The sequence below is a fragment of the Lineus longissimus genome, chromosome 15 (assembly GCF_910592395.1).
Source record: "Lineus longissimus chromosome 15, tnLinLong1.2, whole genome shotgun sequence".
Lineage (NCBI taxonomy): Eukaryota > Metazoa > Nemertea > Pilidiophora > Heteronemertea > Lineidae > Lineus > Lineus longissimus.
Window position 1 is genome coordinate 234,127 of NC_088322.1, and position 20,258 is coordinate 254,384.

The 20,258-nt window shown below is 42.6% G+C and overlaps 1 protein-coding gene and 1 long non-coding RNA gene across 2 annotated transcripts; one reads left to right on the forward strand and one right to left on the reverse strand.

Annotated features, from left to right (window-relative positions):
• Positions 1 to 1,213: 1,213 nt before the first annotated feature.
• Positions 1,214 to 3,650, reverse strand: LOC135499842 (uncharacterized). The gene is made up of 3 exons (XM_064790815.1): positions 3,098 to 3,650; positions 2,494 to 2,729; positions 1,214 to 1,921 (listed from the first exon to the last, which is right to left on the reverse strand). The coding sequence occupies exons 1-3, from the start codon at positions 3,465 to 3,467 to the stop codon at positions 1,418 to 1,420; spliced, it is 1,110 nt and encodes a 369-aa protein (XP_064646885.1). The 5' UTR covers positions 3,468 to 3,650; the 3' UTR covers positions 1,214 to 1,417.
• A 13,013-nt stretch (positions 3,651 to 16,663) lies between these two features.
• LOC135499288 (uncharacterized) lies at positions 16,664 to 19,890 on the forward strand. Its single transcript, XR_010449286.1, has 3 exons — positions 16,664 to 17,912; positions 19,456 to 19,573; positions 19,778 to 19,890. It is a non-coding gene; the product is annotated as an uncharacterized LOC135499288 (long non-coding RNA).
• The last annotated feature ends 368 nt before the right edge of the window (positions 19,891 to 20,258 follow it).

Genomic DNA, 20,258 nt, shown 5'->3' on the forward strand with positions numbered 1-20,258 from the left:
CCTTTGCACGGAAGCCATAATGGGTGAGGTTTGCCTGTCCAAGTCTGATGAACAATCAGCCATTTGAGAGTCTTCTTACAGCCTGCCTCGATTGACAGTTTTGTGTACCATTTGTCCTTTACTAGTAGGGTTGTGTGTTCTCGCCAGGAGGATTTAGGCCAAGGGTACACTATTGCCTGATTCACGTCAATGCCATAGTGCCATCCCAGCTTGCGGACCTGTGCAAACCAGCTCTTGGAAGTGTCTGTCTTCGTCGCTAATTGTCTAAGTGCCACCTGATACAGTGGGTTAACCGTGTCTAGTCTTGTGATAGCCCCAAAGAGTGACAGCTGCTGATGTATGTGAACAGTGGCAGTTATTGGAAGTGCACCTAATAGGAGATAGACGGCGACTGAAGCTGTATTCTCTGATAGGCCCTGGATCCTGCGGATGATGGTTCTGTGGCATCTGTCAAGTGACTCTAGCTGTGTGGCTGTGGCGGTTGTGGCCTCCAATCCATACACGATTCGTGGGATGACAAATGTCTCGCAGAGCTTCTGGCTGGCTGGTGGGTCCAGCCCGTTGTTGCCGTGGAAACCAATACCCATCAGCGAGTAGGCAGTCCTTCTTGCCATGGACAGTCTGCTTGTTAGATCTGGGGTTGCTTTACTCGCCTGCCAATTCATTCCTAGATGGTCAAATGTTTCGACAGTTGGAGCTGGTTTGGACTTTAGGAACCACTGTCTGCTTGTCTCTCCGTCATTGCAATGGATTTTGTGCGGGCATACCACTGACTTTATTGGATGAAGGTCATACAGGTTGTCTTCGGCGTAGTTGCGCGAAAAGCTTCTTGTCTGTTTTGTCGAAGTGGAATGCTTTCTTCTGGATTTTTGGGCGACTCTGTTGTGTCTTTTGCTCGACACGATTTAGCGTTGTAGTCGATCTCAGTGGGTAGTGCATCGAGGTGTTAACATGGTATTCCTTTCGTGGGATAGCTGGGTTCGACCATTCGTGGTCTGCTCCTGGTAACTGCCGGATAAAGATATGGTCGATTCTTGAGTGGTGGTTGAGGTGGGGATTGCAGTAGGTGGGAAAAGTTGCTCCTTCTCCAATATCCCTGAACAGTAGTTCTGTCAGTAGTTCTCTGAGGCCCCTCAATATCATGTCAAATCATATTATCATAAAACGATTGAAAACAATAAATATACGGTCACAAAAGTTTATGATAACTGAGGCTACGAAGGTGTTGTTATTCCTTGACCTGTGTCTATATGGCACTGCCGAACACTGGGCATCAGCCTCATTTGTATATACAAAGAGATACAACGAGTTACATATCACCAGGTCGTAACATTCAGACTAAACATATTATATAAATACTAGCATTGTACCCGTGGCGCAGGCAGGTTCAAATCACATCACTAGAGTCCGATTTTGGTTAGTCAACAATGAAACAGTCGTTATCGCTAGTGTGATCGCTTTCGTCGTCAGTTTGGTTATGTATTTTCGATGAATCGTATAAACAGTGTTTTCTGTGCAGCCAATAGTTGTTCAAGTGCGTCGGATTATCATGTTGTGCCATGACGTCAATAATCCATGGACAGACTCTTGACACATATCTCATAATGAAATACTCCGCATGTCGGACGCACATAAGTCCACAGGAATAAGTGTCCTTCTGATGACAGGTTTTTTTCGTGCACTTGGAAAACGTGAACTCGTTGCCGTGAATTGAATGGAATATATACATAATGTCATCCCGGCGTTCATCACGGCGTTCATATAAGCTGTCGAAGACGAAACACTTTTTACAATGGGTATCAACGATTAGCAACACCCAGTGATTACCAGTGTTATAAGGTACAAAATAGTGGCGCTTCCTCGACTCGTTTTGGGAAATAGGAGTTTTACATTTTTCTTTTTGATCTTTTTCCACCTTACCCTGAAATATATAATGCGAAGAGCACAATGAACTGATTTATCAGTATACCGAAGTGAGATGATCCGGGGAATCATCGTCAGAAAAGTACAAATTTTGCCAAGAAGATCAGTAATAAATCCACCCAAAACTTCGCAATGTATGCTGAAGAAGCAAACTTGGCAAAACACAGCACCTCCAATGCTTTTCATTCCCGACAAACGAAGATTTTGTCCAAAAATTTGCAAATATCGGGACCGGCCCCCCCCCCCCCCCCCCCAGCAATTTGTGATGACGTTGGCCGCGACGTCAGTCATGAAGTCGTTCTGAACTATCCAAAATGACTTGTTTTTTACCATTTTTTTACCACGGCATATCTTTTGCACAAATGTGGGTTTTCTTTCAGTTGCTGTGGTACATGTATATGACAAACAGAAAACTGCCCTCGTGTCTGATTCGAGTCACCGGATCACACGAGTTGATTTTATCCGGCCGCGTGAAAGCCCGAGATCCCAGAACTGCTGAAACTGCAGTCCTCTGTGTCTAGAAATTAGACAAAAAGAATAGCTGCATTCAATGATCTGAAAGCCACATACCTTCCAATATCTGAACAATGTCGTGTCTAGCACTTCCACCAAGTGATCCACTTCGTGCTTTTTTACCACGTTCATGAGTTGTACCTCTAGGGTCTTAGTGGTATACCAATGACCACGCTCGACAATAGGACGTAGGTCGTCCCAAAACAGCTTTTCGTCGTGCATTTTCACGCACGTCGAATCGTCGGTCCTCATCTTGTCGGTCATGTCATCAGTATATTTATCATAAGGATGCGCTGAAAGTACACAGACGAGTATATACAAAAACGTGTAGTCAAATGTTTACTTGCGCGACACCATATACCGCCCTGTATAAAGTATAAAAGGCCGCGCATCCGCGTACAACGTGGACAGTACTTGCATACGGTATGATAATTGCACTTTTATGCCAGTCATTCTGTTAAATATTCCACTAAACACTGAACCAAAGAGCGTTTAGCAATCTCAAATCATCATTTAGCTAAAACTAGAAAATTTCATGTAACATTTGTTTCATGTGTCGCCTTCATGTCCAAACTTCAACTGCATGCATAGCTTCCAATCAGTACTCAGACTAAATGCTAAACCAATAGAGTACAACTATTCAAGCAAGAAGCGCACCTACCTTCAAAATGTTGAATACTCTCCTCTGTCAACTTGTCCAGGGTTATCAAATCCTCTGGATTGCTGCTATCGGCGACTCGGTTGTATGCGTTTAACAGGAGAACAGAAAAACCATATCTGGCAACCGCTGTGGTGATCCCGCGACTCTCCAGGTTCGTCCGAATAAATTCCAACATACATTTATCGTAACACCCGTCTTTTACATGGTATTGCTTTGCAATGCACATGTTATATTGTTCGATTTGATCACACAGATGTTTCAATTTGCCAGTATCAAAGCCAGCCAAAAGTGTGGTCAAAAAGTGTTTGGTGTGCATATCGGCCACTGAAGTTTTCATGCTGTCAAGGAAACCAAAACATTCTGTATACATTTTTTGTTGTTGAACGGTATCAGCTTTTGGTGATGTGACAAGCTGATCGTCCGACACAGCGACAACATTTGGTGGTTCGATTGCAGAATTCGCAACATCGCCAGTAAATAATTGTTCAACAGGCTGCACATCGAGTAATTGACAGATTTCTGACACGTGGAGAGGTAACTGGTTAGTGATGATTGAACTTCGACAACTGGCTGTTGCATGTCGACCTGCAATTCTGCAGAATTCGCAACATCGCCAGCTGTAAATGATTGTTCAACAGGCTGCATCAATAAATCGAAATTATCATCGAATAGTTGACAGAATTCGGACTCGTCGAGCTTGGACACGTCGAGAGTTAGGCCATCATGCACCGGCGGGCCAGTGGTTGACAAGTGAACATCAAAAAGTGGCTGCTGCAGGTCGTGTCCGTACACGTCGAGAGTGGCGTAATAGGGTGGTTTCGCAGGCGCACGGATAGCACGACGTGAACGTTAAGCTAGACGTAACCGTTTTATTCACTGCTGCATCATTTTGGTGGTTTCGCTGCACACGAGAAAACGGTTACGTTTAAGTCTAGGTGGCGCGAATTTTGAAAATGGCGGCACTCAGAGAACTCTTGCATTTGGCGATTGAAAATGAAGATGATGAGTTTGTGTACCTACTTTTGAAGAAATGGCGGTGCCAAGGGGGGTAACATATGATCCAGCGGTATCCAGTGAAAACGTCCCCATGCCAAAACGTCCTCGCTTTCAAGGTACCAAAACGTCCTCGTGTCAAAAACGTCCTCGCTTTCAATTGAAGGTGGCTTGGCATTGGGGGCTTGGGCTTGGGCTTTGCCTGGGGTAATCGCCATAAGCTCCAAATCTAGATGGGCGGGCAGGTATATGAAACAAAAGCCCGAATAGAGATTTACGATTATGTTTGCTCTGTGGAAGTGATGTAGAAAATGAAATCCATTTCTGTATGCAATGTACAAAATATGCAAGAATTCGCACGGATTACCTAAAATCCATTGATACATAGATTTACAGGGATTGTCAGATTTAGAAAAACTTTGTATGAGGGGATACCACATACACCACTGCACACTCAATATGATATGGATCATTGGCATATCTAGTCGAAATCCCCTATAACACTACTTCTCATTTGGGGCCGCTCATTTTCACAATACTAGTATTTGACCCTAGCTTTACTACTTTACTATCAATGTGACAAACGGACATATATCAATACTGTGTTCGCAATATAATTGTACACATTAATGGGGCCGCATTATTATGCTGAATTTATTGTTCTTCTAAGGAGGTTTCTTTAAATGACAATAATGATCATAGTAATAGGTATTGGAGCAGAATATTACATGCAGGGTGAAAGAACCAATTTAGTTCCGTTATCATATATACATGTATAGGTGGATAAAGTTAGAAAATGAAATAGTGCAGATCAGATAATAATGATGATAATAACGATAATATAAAATATATCAAGTCAAAATATCAGTCTGTCAGTAGTGTGAATTGACGATATCTAGTCAGGCTTTCATCTTGTCACCCTTAATTACGCAATAAGAGATGTCACAGTCTGTCAGTAGTGTGAATTAGTGATATCTAGTCAGGCCTTCATCGTGTCACCCTTAATTACGCAATTAGAGATGTCACAGTCTGTCAGTAGTGTGAATTGGTGATATCTAGTCTCTAACCCTCATCCGTTCACATGGCACAGGACCCGGACACTTTTTCCAGGGGGACATTTTCTACTTCTGCACCCCCGGCAGCCGCTTTCAAAAGTCAGTCATTGAGCTCCACAAGCAAGCCGCCTCATATGTGACAGAGGATAGCGACATGAAGGCCGTAAGGGTCAAGGTCATGGGCTCCAAGACGCCATGGACGCACGAGATTCCCGTCGTTGGTGAGAAGATGAAGGAGAGTCGACGAGCATGTACTAGAGACATGACAAATTTTTTGACCAAGTTTCGTCAATTTGGAACGCCATTCGGACCGTCTTCGGAAACGTCAAGATACGGGGATGCGCGTTCCATTGGGCCCAGTGCATCTGGCGAAAGATACATGACATTGGTTTGGCACCAGCCTACAAGAACGACAATGCGACGCACAAGATCTGCCGCCAGCTTCTCGCTCTGCCGTATCTGCCAGCCGAGTTCATCCCGCAAATCTTCGCCCGCCTGGAACAGAAAGCCACGACCGACTCATTGCAACGCCTTACCACGTACATTCGCCGCCAGTGGATCGATTGCCACCTACTGAAGCCAGCTACCTGGAGCGTCTTCATGCAGCCCGTCAGGACCAACAACGATGTTGAGGGGTGGCATGGAGCCCTCAATCGCCACGCCAGTCGGGGAAACCTGTCCTTCTACCTGATGGTGCGACTTCTGGTGGTAAGTTGCCTAGATTCGATTTAGAGACTTACACGGATGATCAATGTTGGAACGAATTCAGATTCCGTAAAGATGACATTCCTGTGCTCTGTCAATGCATAATAGTTTACAGAGCCTGCCCCTGGCTGTGCCACACCCGTGCACCACTCTAGACCTGCCTTCACAACATGAACACACAAGACAACACATTCCATCATCATCATGATCATGGATGGCCGGGGAAATATCCACATCATGACATGCATGAAATGCATGCGGCACAAGTGTCAAGTGTACATCCATGGGAGCGAAACATCGGCAACCGCACTTTATCATCTTTTTTCGCCTGCAAGGATAGGCGATATCGACTACAAAAGCCATTTATTTGCAGCACAATATTCCTAATAACTATTACAGGTGCTACTCAGGATGTACGACTTCTGTGTCAGTGAAAATTCGTCAATTTTGCTGTCCGTTTAGACTTACGTGTATCGAGCCCGCTATCCGTCTTTTCCCTCCTCCGTTTACGCGAAGGGACGTTGCGTACGACGTCACGACACCGCAAGTAGTGATGACGTCACCGCTGCTAATTGTTCACGTCGCGCTATCCGTGCGCCTGCGAAACCACCCTAATCATGCACCGGATAAGTGGTCGTTGACCTTTCGACGTCGGCTTCATGACTGTCTACGTTTTGAAGAGATTTGACAATTTTTTTAAGTTTAACCATGTCTTCTTCCACTACTTCCAATCGTTGGTCAGAAATGTCCACACGATCTTTCACGACTTGTGCATTGCAGCCAGCATCAACAACAGGTTGCTTCCTTTTCCTTTTTCTATTGCCGTGTAGGCCTATGTTTTTACCTGCAATTGAAAATGATGGAAAATTACGCTCACTTGGATAAAATACGCATATCATTGATTTCGTTCACAGATGATAAGTGACCACCTCCCCTTTACAAGTCGACTAAAACAGGCCAGTTCACCTTCAATTGACCAAAAGGATCATATCCCTGTAAAAATATTGACAAGAGACCAGTTCCCCTTTAATCATTTTGACCAAATGACAAGAGGTCACCTCCCCCTTTAAAAGCTGACCAAAACAGGCCAGTTTACCTTTAACTGACTAAAAGGACCATATCCTCTTTAAAGACATGGACAAGAGGCCTGTTTCCCTTTAATCATATTGATCAAATGATAAGAGGCCACATCCCCTTTAAAAGTTGACCAAACAACAGGCCATATCACCTTTAATTGATCAAAAGGACCATCTCCCTTTAAAGATATGGACAAGAAGCCAGTTTCCCTTTAATCATTTTGACCAAATGACAAGAGGTCACCTCCCCTTTAAAGGTTGACCAGAACAGGCAAGTTTACGCTTAGCTGACCAAAAGGACCATCTCCCCTTTAAAGATATTGACAAGAGGCCAGTTCCCCTTTAATAATTTTGATCAAATGACAAGAGGTCACCCCCCTTTTAAAAGTTCACCAAAACAGGCCAGTTTTACTTTGATTGACCAAAAACAGGCCAGAGCGATCGGGGATTTATATTATTTTTACAAAGCGCCCCCCTCCCCTCCCCCTATAGGACACAAAATGAATAAAATCGAAAACTCAAGTGACATATGGTTTGTCATTGGTATGAAATTTCCAAACAAAAAAAACACCTACCTTTAGCAGTGATTTGATCGCAGCTGTGACCAGACTCCATTGAGAAAAATTTATCGCGGATGTAAGGGATTTCATCAATACACAGTATAATCTTGTTGTTGTTGTCAAAAATTCGCAATTGTTCACCTCCTCCAAGCATTTCGTTGTCAACATATTCAGAGTGATAAACCCTACAGTTTTTCGACTGATTCTTTCTCCGCCATTCAGAAAGCCGTTTGTACTGGCGATTTGTGGACATTATAATTTCTTTGCTCCCTTTCCTAATCTTTTTTATCGCATGGCTTTTTCCCGATGGCTTTTGTCCTAATCCGTCCCAACGGTAAAGTTTTCGTGCAAGAACATCGTGGTCTTCTTTGTTCAGTATGGGTCTGGACGTTGTAAAAATGGTCTCCATTTTTCCAAGTTGAAACTAAACTATAATATCGCTATAACGCAATTATGCCAGAGTTCGCAGTTTTAGGGCGCCTTCGTTGGCTGATCGGTATTTGCTTGTGATGTTGCGTTGAATGACGTGAGCTACTTTGGAACTCAGAGAGTGAATAATCTCTCTAGTAAAATACACCCTTTTATTGCAAAGAAACTCCTCGACATGTCATAGCTGTCCATCAGCCACTGGTTTGCCATGTTCACATCGTTAATCATGAATATAATATAATTGGGTCGTTATGTCGTTATCATTCCAATTTGATCTTACTAGTCCACTGCACCCGTGGCCGCCATCATTTAGAGAACCGTTTTCCCACTAATTCGGCAGTTTGATCATAATTATGGAGATGAATTACCCTAATGGGAGATTCATTACCAGGATGTTAGAATTGAGTACTCTCGCATCCTTCTATGTAACGAGCGGAGATAATTAGAGAAAACTTCATTGGAAAGCACTGGGAAACCTTTGGCACCAAGATTGTTCTCAAGCTCATTAATCATCACTAGCATACATCATGACAGGTCGGCTTGTTTTCAATCTCACTAAACTGCAAATGCACAGACTGTTGTATGGGGCATTGCAAATGGATGTTCACTCAATGCGGACAATGAGATAAATGACTTATTTTATTTACAAAGTGATATGATCGTTTATATACAATACAGTGGAACCCCGGTAACACGACCACTCATAGTAATGAAAACAAACCATGAAAACGTTAGAAAAGGAAAGCTTATTTATTCATTTACACTTAAACAATTGATCATACCTGCAAAATCACATTGTATATTTTGTTTTCATATGTATTCCCATGGCCATTGTCCCCGTCTCAACAAAGCTTGGCAGCGAGGTGCTAATTACTATGCTGCTGTCGCGAGCGATTACGGCAATTAGGCCTGGTGGTCGGGTTAGCGGGGTTGATTTTCAGTTTGGGACCGGCCAAGCCAGTGGTCGCGGTCGGGGTACCGGGGTGGTCGTCTTAGCGGGGGTCTCTTAATGGTAATTAGAGAGGAAACCATTCGGGACCGGAGAATCGTGGTCGCGTTGGCGGGGTGGTCGCGTTACTGAGGTGGTCGCCAACCGGGGTTCCACTGTAGTTTATTTTTATTTACAGGTGCATCTGTGGAAACTGTCAGATCATGGAGACAGCACTAGAATGCAGATGTTGCCAGACTATGCACATAGTCCAGCAAAAGCTCACTGACCCCTTGATCGAAGGTGCCGATTTCAAGTGTGTGACAGAACACCCGAGTTTTGAAGGAGCCTGCCTAAATATATTGTTTGAAATAATTTTTATTACTTTCAGTAATATTGTAACATACAAATGAATCCCAGGGCTAGGCTATCAAGCATTATTAGCCCTGGTTATTATTACGTAGAGAAAAGTGAAAGATGGCAGAGAAGAATTAAACAAACAAGGATATGATAATTGAAGACAGGCTTCATAAGTTAAAGAATGGCGAGTTCAGCAATAAAGGTGCTGACTCTAGTAACGATAAAGATATTGTCTACAATAGACAATCTGTAATGGCCATTCAATAACACCTGCAGCCTGTCTTCTTGACAAAGGTTGTAGAATATAAAGGTGAATGATGGCAGCGTATTCAGGTCATCAAGAAGATCAACCCTAAGCATGTCGGCAAGAGGGCAATTGAAGAAGAGGTGGCGTGTGGTTTGCGCCTTGTGTCTGCATTTACAGTAAGGGTCGTTAACATTTACAAAGTTATGAGAAAACAGGTGGTTTTTGAATATAAGGTCACATCTGGTCCTATTCAAAACGATTTCAGCTTGACGGGGTAGGTTTAGTTTGGGCGTAGCCATGGACATTTGATTCCTGTCTAGGAATAGTCTTAAGTGATATTTGAAAGAGTTTCGAGAGTAACGAGTTTGGACATCTATTGGAAGGGAAGACCAGTGCCTAATTGAGCTGGGTATTGTGCCTAAATATATGGGCGTTGGAAGTTGCTTTCCTAACGTTCAAAGCACAGCAAGGGAATCACGCCCCAGATGGACCAAATCATGAGTATGTACTATCAACGGACAATGTTCTTTATTCTAGTGTTCCCCTCTAGTCTACATATTAGTAGGTTCTTCGAGGTTGATCTGAACTCAGTGAAACACTTTGCCTGGCATCTAGATGGCTCACACTGCTACCATGCAAAAGAAAACAAACGCATTTGTATTGTAGATTGTTGATTTTGGTTGTATTACTCTTTGATATGCAGTTTCACCTTTCTTTTTCAGGAGGTATTTCAGTCAACAAGTAAGTTTGCCCTTGCATAAAGAAATAAACAATCATCCATCAAATGATTATGATATGTTTGATAGGAAAAGGAGCCCGAAATTAATGCGTCTGTTATTTGAATCCCTTGTCAGGTCAAAATTGGAATATAATTCCGTTTCTTGGGATCATATCACGAGGGAAAACTTGGTCAAGCTAGAAAGGGTTCAACGCAGAGCCACACGGCATATGTTGGGTGGAGAACTTAGTTACAAAGAGAGGCTCTCTGTTATGTCTATGTTACCTTTGTCTTACAGGCGGGAGATGGCTGACCTCAATTTTTGCACAATTGCTTTATCGGTAAAATCGATTTGGACACTTCAAAATATATATCTTTTAGAGAAAGGAGGGGTGACCCACTTCTTTTACGTGGTGCTAGATGTAGAACGGAGACATATTGCCGGTCGTTTTTTAATCGTGTGGAGGGCACGTGGAATGCCCTGCCTATGAGTGTGCGTTGTGCGGCGAGTCCTAACGCCTTTAAGCGATCCGTCAGGGACTTTTATGAAAGCCAGCTGATGGAGCGTTTTGACCCGGACAACGCGTGCTCATGGGTTGGGCGTTGCAGGTGTCCTTTTTGCCGCTATTAAAAGAATGCTTTTACATTTTTATTAAAGTTATTATACTCTTTTAGGGGTCCCGTGAATGGGTCTTAATTGACCCTTTGGCGCTCCCTTTTGGGCACCTAGTTTTACTGTTATTTCGACCATATGTTTTATTTGTATTTTCATCACTGTTGTTTTACTTTGTATATAATTTTATGTTGGTGCTCAATAAAGTTGTTGAAATTGAAAAAATTGAAATTGAAATAAAACGGCGTTATGATCGGATTGTTAGTTGAAAATTCAAAAATCGGGCTTCGTAAGGACATTTGCGGATCCGTCAAATGCTACGTGCAAAATCTGGGGTCGCTCAGCCATTCAGTCTGGGTGCCCCTATCATTAATTAATACTACGTGCCCGAACAAACACTAGGGACCGGTCCACATTTACTGCAGATGTAAAGTATACCCCCCGAGATAAAGAAAATATCGGCCCATTAATTTCTGCATGCTGCGATATCGGACTATTTGGACAGCAATCTTTGTATTCGTCCCCCTTCCAGTATTATTATGTAGATTACAATTTATATTGTTAACGTGGTGTATCGAGTGATTTAGTATCATTCAGCGGAAATACTTTTGTCGGGGATGCGCGATTTCGTGCCTAAGGACTGGCTATTGAGAATTGTTCCGTGGTTAACTATCATTTTAATGGGGTTAGGGATGATATATAATAACCTTATTCCCGCTATCATTGATGATTATGACATCATGATCACCCTTGAAAAGCGCCTCATTAACTTTATATCTAATTCTACTCAATCTTCAAATTCACTCCTCAACATGTGCACACAGATGGTACTGGCGGGCAGCACATCGTCTGTTGGCAAGTCCTTGACTGTAATTAGTGCAAGGCACCGTGTACCAAGAATGGATCTGATAAGGAGAGGGTGTCTTACAAAGTCATGGAAAATCCAATCGTCATTTCTGTGTACTCAGATTCAAGAGTTGCTTCACATGAGGGACTCGGGTGATGGACACTTAGAAACCGAGGAGATCAATGAGATATTAGACCATTTATGTACATCTTAGGTGACTTCCTCGGTTGATGGGATTCTACCGCTGGAGTGCCTCATGTACAACTAAATTATATGTCCTCATTTTGTATCGATATTTTGTCAAACTTGTTACAGCACTGTATATATTTCAACACCATGCACCTCTGATTGTACCTAGTACGAAATAAACATATATCTATACTATAATGCGCGTTGTGGCCGCTAAATAGGAGGCGATTTTTGTTTCAAAATTGGGCCTCGAAAATGCGTCGAATTCTTGCAACTTTTGGTTTCGTAGGTGTGGATCATGAGTAAGAGTGTCACTGAGGGTGTCATACGTCGAATATCTTCGTGGTTTTAGAATAAATAACAACTTTTCAGAGAGCACCTCGACTGGAGAGCTCCGCTCATTCTCAAAAGCATGCACAAACTTCACGCATATTCTCCCTGCCACATCAGTATTAGCTTCCAGCACGTATGTAGTGCTATACAACCTGGTCCATGGTGCAGGGTATTAGCAGGGAGATTAATGATTAGCCTGTTCTATTTTAGTTCTATTCGAGAAACACTGACCTGAGTGATAAGGCAAATTCTGCAGAGTGGCCCACCGGAACATGTAGTCAGGGTATCAATAAACAGTTACTAGCATTGTACCCGTGGCGCAGGCAGGTTCAAATGGGCTATACCTTGAATAGATTGAATTGCAATGAAAATATAATGCAATATCAAAGGAGCAATATCGAAGAGACAAATTAAACCAACCATTTGTCCACAGACTCGGACCCTGTGGCGTGCTGTATGCGTGCATATAAAAGTAAATCAATTGGTCCGAATGATGATGAGGCAATGTGAATATACCTCGTTCCTTAGTCAGCAATATGCCCCTTTTTATACGGAGATGAAGGAGAACCCAGATAGGCCTTCACATGTTGGCCTCCAAATGGCTCGGACCAATTGCACTATCACTACTAAAACTTTAAAATGCGTGCTCCTCCTACATGTACAATGATGTAGCATGATCTCGGGCAAGGCACTTAGTCGACAGGCAAGCTAGAAGTTCAGCACCGTGAGCAGCTCCTTGATAAGGCCATGCCAAGTTCAGAGTGCCTCTTCAGATACATCAAGTTTTGAAAGCTGTGGTGAGCACATAAACATACCATTGTAACCTTAATTTGAAAATCCCTTCATAATCAAGGGCTAGCTCTGGCTAATACAGTACCAATATACGATAGACCATCAATTTGACCCCAGCTCCTTACTGCGGGAAAACCCAAGTCCAGCAACCAAAAGTATCAAAATACATTTTTGTTTACATTTGAACTGCACACATGCGTTTGTTTACAATTTCTTTCCCGCGAAATCTCGAAGATCAGGTGACCTACAATCGTGGATTGAAAATAACATTAACCTTGGTTCAGCAGGTCAACACGTGTACAGGCTGTTCCAATCATCCCCCTACAGCCAGCCGTTCAACAGGTAGTGTTAGTCACCCCACAGGGAGTGCAGGTGATTCATTAATCCTCTGCATAACTGAACAGCAATGGCTTGGCTTCCGTGAGTGATAAGGAGAATTGACCGTGTCCGATTAAAAATCCCTCATTACTGCTCCGCTGAAGTAAATTTCCGAAAATAAACATGACGTTGCATCAGGATAACATATCACCTGCAAACGTGCAAAATTTCGAGACGAAACACGACCCCCAAATGGCACTTTAGCGAGCCGCCTTATAGTATTATGATATAGATGCCAGGATGGACAAAATATGTACAGTGGCCAGCGCTTGCTCTTTGTTTTATTCTTTACTGACTGATGTTGTCAGTTTGAAATGCGTTCTGCATCTCTCCATGCGCCTGGCTTTGGTCCGACAGTGGCATTGGGTACGGGAGTGGGTAGGTGATATGCCTAATATGTGAGGGCCTTATTTGGAACAGGACCTGCTGTCACTGGTCTCAACGCATTGTGCAAAATAGCGTACTCCAATCAATCTATTGGGGGTTGCATGTAGATAGCAGCAATAAGTCCCTAAATGCAGTTAATTTCGTGTTTAACCTTTAATAAAACTTCAGTAACGTTAGAAATTTAATGTAGCTCAATCATCGTGCCCATTTAACTAATTACATTTCAACTTTGCCCGCTCCATGGGTATATGCTTATATATAATTTGCTGTTCAAATTGTCCGATCATGGCAAACTGCTAATTAATAGCATGCGAAATAGGTTTATAATTGTAACTGCATGCAATTAGAAAATTGGTTCGAGACCTTTTCACAGAGTCTCGTTATAATAATACAATGGACCGAGTCGCGGCCGCGTCACCCTCCCCTATAACTAGTATTCGTATGCCATTATCCTGGACTCTGAGTTCGTGACTTGGCATCTGTATATTTAGGGCACTGGACACGCTCGTTCTCTCTAATTGCTCTCTTGGCGGCCCAGCTAGCAGCTTCGCCTCATAAGTCTGATAAGATATCAGCAACATCATTTCAATTTGAATCAAACAAATTGTCGGAGAAATCGTCCTGACCAAGTAGCTATGCTTTGAGGATAGATGACAAAAAGCTCACGAAATAGATTCTGGCCTAAGGACACGAAGGTCGAAGAAAAGCTGTGGGGAACACAGCCGGACCTTCAGGCGACAAGCCGCTTCATCTCCGCCACAGGACTGAGGTTATAGTACTTAGGCAGGTTGAACGCTGAAGAAGAAGAAGAAGATGACAAAAAGCCAAAGGCGTTTTTCAAGATGGGCAAGGTGAGTTGAGGTTGATCCAACAGAAACCATCAACTTGTTTGAATTGAATTTCAGCACGATATGAAGCAATGTAGGCCACCATAGACCTTGATGGTGTACGTTCCTCTTTACTCCTTGTACTGGAAGATTGAAACTGTTTTGTGGCTAACTCACGCGCTAATGTTGGTGTTATCTTGTTGCACATGCTGGGCATATTCCAACGAAGGAGAAAGGTGACATTGATCCTCTTTTGTCATGCTCCCCTGACTTTCAGAACGGCATCAATAGAGTTCTAGCGTAAGTACAGTGATACAAGTCATAGCATTACCTTTTGCAGCTAACTTGCTTATGGGTTTGACCCCCTTTCCTTCAAGAAGGCTAAGTGAGGAGATAACTTTAGCAAACCTAGCAAAAGTTTGCGAATCTCATTTGATGGCATCGTCATATCTTTGCAGAGAATTCATCGCCGACAACGAATTGCAAGAGATACCGTTTCCCTCAAGCCGTTTCAACAAGTGTGAGTTGGCTTATATTGGAACAATCGCAAAGAATATGAACCTAATCGTGAGATATCAGCAACATCATTACAAGTAAGTGTAGTAAATTATCTCTTATTACTCTTTGAGTTCATTCCCTACTAGGTTAGTCTGTGTTCAAGTTCAGCATCGGTCTACGGCACAGTGCCTCAGACTTCCCGGTTGACGTATAAGATGATTTCTTCAATTAAAGATGTTATTCGTTTGCTCCATAGTGCTGAAGGCCTTTGAAGTCGATACGATTCAGTTGTCTTCGTTAGTAGAGTGGGTTAGAGAACTCCCTTCACATGTCAACATTGGAGGGGGAAAGTTATGCACTGTCGCAGAAGTCCGAGTCATATGTCAAGGAGCTGGTGGTCGGAAGTTAAATGTTGGCGCGAATACCATTCGCGAGGCGGATTTGGTTTCTCTGGAGCCAGATGGTTTATTGACTGACGAGATAATGAGTGGATTCCTTTGGATTATGATGAGGGAGTGCAATGTGAAGACATCCAGGACTGTAAATATGCCACCTTCCTATCTGGCTGTGATGTCGGAAAAGGGAAACATGACCTGGCTATTGAGAAAGGTGAGTTAGTTTTATCTAGTGGCATTTTATTGTCTGCACATGGCTTGAAAATAGTCTGTAGCTTGCTTGCTTGCTTTAGAGCAGCTCCAGACAGTGGTCAAATCAGCGCTTGTCCCTCAAGGTGTCTGGTCCATGGCATATCTGGGTAAAAATGTGAACGTAAAGGTGGGGGGGGGGGGGCAATTTTGGCCCTCTCGTACAACCCCCCACAACATCGATGTATTTATTATATATAGTAGGGATATAAAATTTTCCGAACAAAATGACACGAAAAGATTTGTAAAGGTGTCCAAGTGTCCAGATAGGTGTCCAAGTGTCCAAATAGGTGTCCAAGTGTCCAGATAGGTGTCCAAGTGTCCAGATAGGTGTCCAAGTGTCCAAATAGGTGTCCAAGTGTCCAGATAGGTGTCCAAGTGTCCAGATAGGTGTCCAAGTGTCCAGATAGGTGTCCAAATGCACCATAACACTGTTTTCAGCACTTCATTTAAATATTCTGCAAGCAACCTTACGTTTAATATCATTTTAGAAGAGCAATTAATTCACTTAATTATTTCAGTCCAAAATTATTTAAATCAAATTTAATCATTCCCTCCCCGTTTAGTCATAGTTTTGTTCCGCTAGGGTTGGGCAAGTGGGGGGGGGGGGGGGGGGGTACAGGCCAGACTGTGAAGACATCAATGCAGAGGTTTCGGAGGCTTGATGTGTCTGCATGCCCAGACTGCAATGGGTTACTGAAAGACACAGATTTTGTTTCGCTTTTGGGTAAGTCAGGTTTCATCGGCATAGGACGCATGATGGAGTCATGACAGACGAATAGCTTAGCACTGTATTGGCCATCAAGAATAGACTGTAACTGTTTACCAAACATAAAAGGAACATGAAGGGTGCCCGGCAAGGGCACCACGGCAGCCTTCATGTTTGTCTGGCACACCTTACAATCTGTCCAATTTATCTTAAGCCACTTCCTCAATCCACGAAACGTAGACTGAGGTGATTTTCATGCCAGAGCAACATGGATTTGTTGCCATAATGAGATTGCTTGGAATAATATTAGCAAGGGTCATGACTGTCAAAAGAACAGTTTGTTTGCCATCATCAGCCAATAATTCGAAAAGAATCTGAGATTTCTGTTTAGAACATGCCGACATTTTGCAACACAAGAAGAGTTTAGCGGTCAGCTTGAATGCTAGCTAGATACAAAACGATGCAACAGAGCACATCAATACGATGTACAAAATGACGGTGTCAACATCCAGTTGCGCAGTTTCACCTGTCTCACAACTGGAGCTAATGTTGCAAATGTGTCTTCAAAAGCAAAGCGATGAGTATTGTTTGTTATTATGACATTTGCTTTGACCAAGGGTGTAGGGCGTCAAGACCAGGAACTATAAGCTCAGAGCTTATTGTCTGGTTCTACAAAAGGTGAAGATAGACAGAGAGCTATTGCAATAATGCTTAACAGACTACTGGTGACGGACGTTAAGCTAAGCCAAGTTGACGGAGAGTCATTGCATAGGCTGGCTTCATCGTTATAGTGAGCATGTTACTTAATTTGTCGGCCTTAGTTGCAAACACTTTGGAATGTGCTTTAGCATGTTTGGCCATTTCTTTAAAGTCCATAGCTAGAATGATTTGTGTGTGGTGGGAAACCCCGGGTTCGGGAAAACCTTCTTTGGTCCACACTATCTTCTACCTGTAGGTACACTCCTAGTTTAAATCACACAGAAGTCACAAATGAATGAAAGTGATTAGTGATGTCAAAACATGTTAATTTAAACAAGCAAAATAACTCAAAAACATGACCCCCAAAAATGACTGAAACTCATGGTATTCTTCAGAAGCATAATATCAGATATCCATTACTATCTAAGTGGTTTTAAACCACATATACCCTGTTTTTGAAGTGTTGGTCATGATTATTGATTGGTCGTGATTGGTCATGATTGGTCGGCATTTAGTATCGCCCCATCTTGCACTTTTATGAAAATGCCGCCATGTTGGATTATAATCGAAAATTTCGTGATACAAATTGGGTCATTGTGGAACCAAAACTGGACAGATTTTCATCTAACTACTTTCAAAAGATTGTTAGGAGACTGGACAATTGGAATATGATGGTGTGGACATTCATAAAGTACGAACACAGGGAGTAATATAGGCCGAAAGGCTAAGCATGATACCGCTTCGTCGCTACACAGTAGTCTTACATGTAAATGAGTGTACATGCTTATACATGTATACAGTGTGCGTGTTTATCACCTAAAAAACTCAGTAAGTAAAAGTAAAAACATGCATTGTGTACTTTCTGCCGACTCATTGCCTTATAGCACAGATGATGTGATGGCTGTACTTGCTGCTTAGCTTGTACGAAGTCATGACTAGCGCACGGGCCAAAAAAAAAGTTCAAAATGTGTTCTGGGCATGTTGTTTGTTTGTATTGCTGTGCCTTTGTTTCTCGGTACAATGTACTGGTAAACCCAATGGGTATCCAGTCAAATCGTCCCCAGTAGCAATCGTCCCCGCTCATAGGGGTCAAATCGTCCCCATGTCAAATCGTCCCCGGGTGAAATCGTCCCGGTTTCCGGCGCCAGTGCATGATGGAACCCGGTGGTGTATGGGGTATGGCATAAGGCCAGTAGTGGCATGATATGTCTATTCTATAAGTCTATTCCTGTATAAGGGATGAAATCAGAGGCGGATTTAGAGGGGGGCGGACCCGGCGTACGCCCTCCCTTATTTGAGAAAAATCTTTGAAATTGACCACGAATTTCAGGAAATCGTCATAAAATCGACATAAATATCCGGTAAAAAATAGATGCCCGCCCCCCCCCCTTATTCAGACTCCTGGATCCGCCCCTGGAAATAAAGAAAAATTAGCATACGCAGTGAGTTGTTTAATTAAAGGAAAAGTCGTTCAAATAGCCTTTAGCAATGTTTAGTTCACGGACCTGTGAATACTTAGTACGGTATCTTTTAAAGTTCCATGGTGAGTTGATATCACAACCGATCAAAGGGGTCGCTAATTCAATTGATGATGAACACAACCATTCATTATATCAGTGAGTTAATATCACAACTGGGCCTATATTGATCAAAGGGGCCGCTTCAATATGTTAGTGAGTTGATATCACAACTGGGCTTATTGAGCAAGGGGGCCGCTAATTGATGAACACAACCATTCATTATGATCAGTGAGTTAATATCTAATGTCTATCTATCTACTAGGTAAGTACTTTTAAAAAAGATCAAAATGTGTTCTGGGCATGTTGTTTGTACAGTATTGCTGTGCCTTTATTTCTCGGTACAATGTACTTCCACACTATCGTCATTGGAATGCCACAGTGCAGTGAATGTTGGTCATTTTCTACCTGGCCTTGATGTACATAATCATAATTTTGAACCTGTAGCCTGGGCCTACCGGATATTGTGAGAATGAGATGAGTGTTAACTTTAACTAGCAGACCACTTACAGTACACAAATAATGACATTGTGCTCATGTAGAGACGACATCACAGATCTGTGTGTACTATTGGGTGGAGGGAATTTTAAGGTAGTTGAGGAGAGTTGTTCATGGAGAACATATTGAGTCAGGAGGACACATTATATAGAGGATAAACTATTCCAGTACACATGACAAAGAATGATCGCAAGCAAGAGACCTGGGCCGGCCCATCATATGGAGTGACTGTATGAGTGGAATACAACCAATGTCAGTAAGTAATGACAAACTTTTCAGTGAGCACAACCAAGGAATTGACTGATTTTGATTTTGATTCATCACTGTTTATTGCAGTGCATTCTTTGCTCTTCCAGTTGCTGTTATAAATGAAAACATCATGCCGAACACCGACAAGAACAGTGTCCTGTCAAGCGCATTCATTGATGACGAGATGCGAGATCCTAATTGGAATGCAAATCTTTCAGTCAACAAGTAAGTTTGCCCTTGCTGTTGTCATGGAATCATTATTTATTTCTCACTCGTAATCAAACATGTCAAATGATCTAGAACTACTGATATTATTGTAGTACTGTACTGTTTGATGATAATATACATAGATGTAACATAGTACTATATAACTGGTGAGTCTAGGGTTTCAGCTTTTCATTCACTTTAAAAGTTTCTTCTTTTTATCAGCTTGTTGAGGAGGGTGCACAGTTGGTGAATATGATCGAAAACAGCATCAGCTCAGCCTGCTGTCAACAACTGATAGTGGTTCAGATGACGATGATGCCATTGGTCGTGCCCCACTCCAGGTGATTGCAGAAAATGAACGAGAACTGCCCTCTACTTCTAGAACTTCTAAGTTTGTGATGTCTATCTATCTACTAGGTAAGTACTTTTAAAAAAGATCAAAATGTGTTCTGGACATGTTGTTTGTACAGTATTGCTGTGCCTTTATTTCTCGGTACAATGTACTTCCACACTATCGTCATTGGAATGCCACAGTGCAGTGAATGTTGGTCATCTTCTGCCTGGCCTTGATGTACATAATCATAATTTTGAACCTGTAGCCTGGGCCTACCGGATATTGTGAGAATGAGGTGAGGACAGCCAACTGATTTTGATTTTGATTCATCACTGTTTATTGCAATGCATTCTTTGCTCTTCCAGTTGC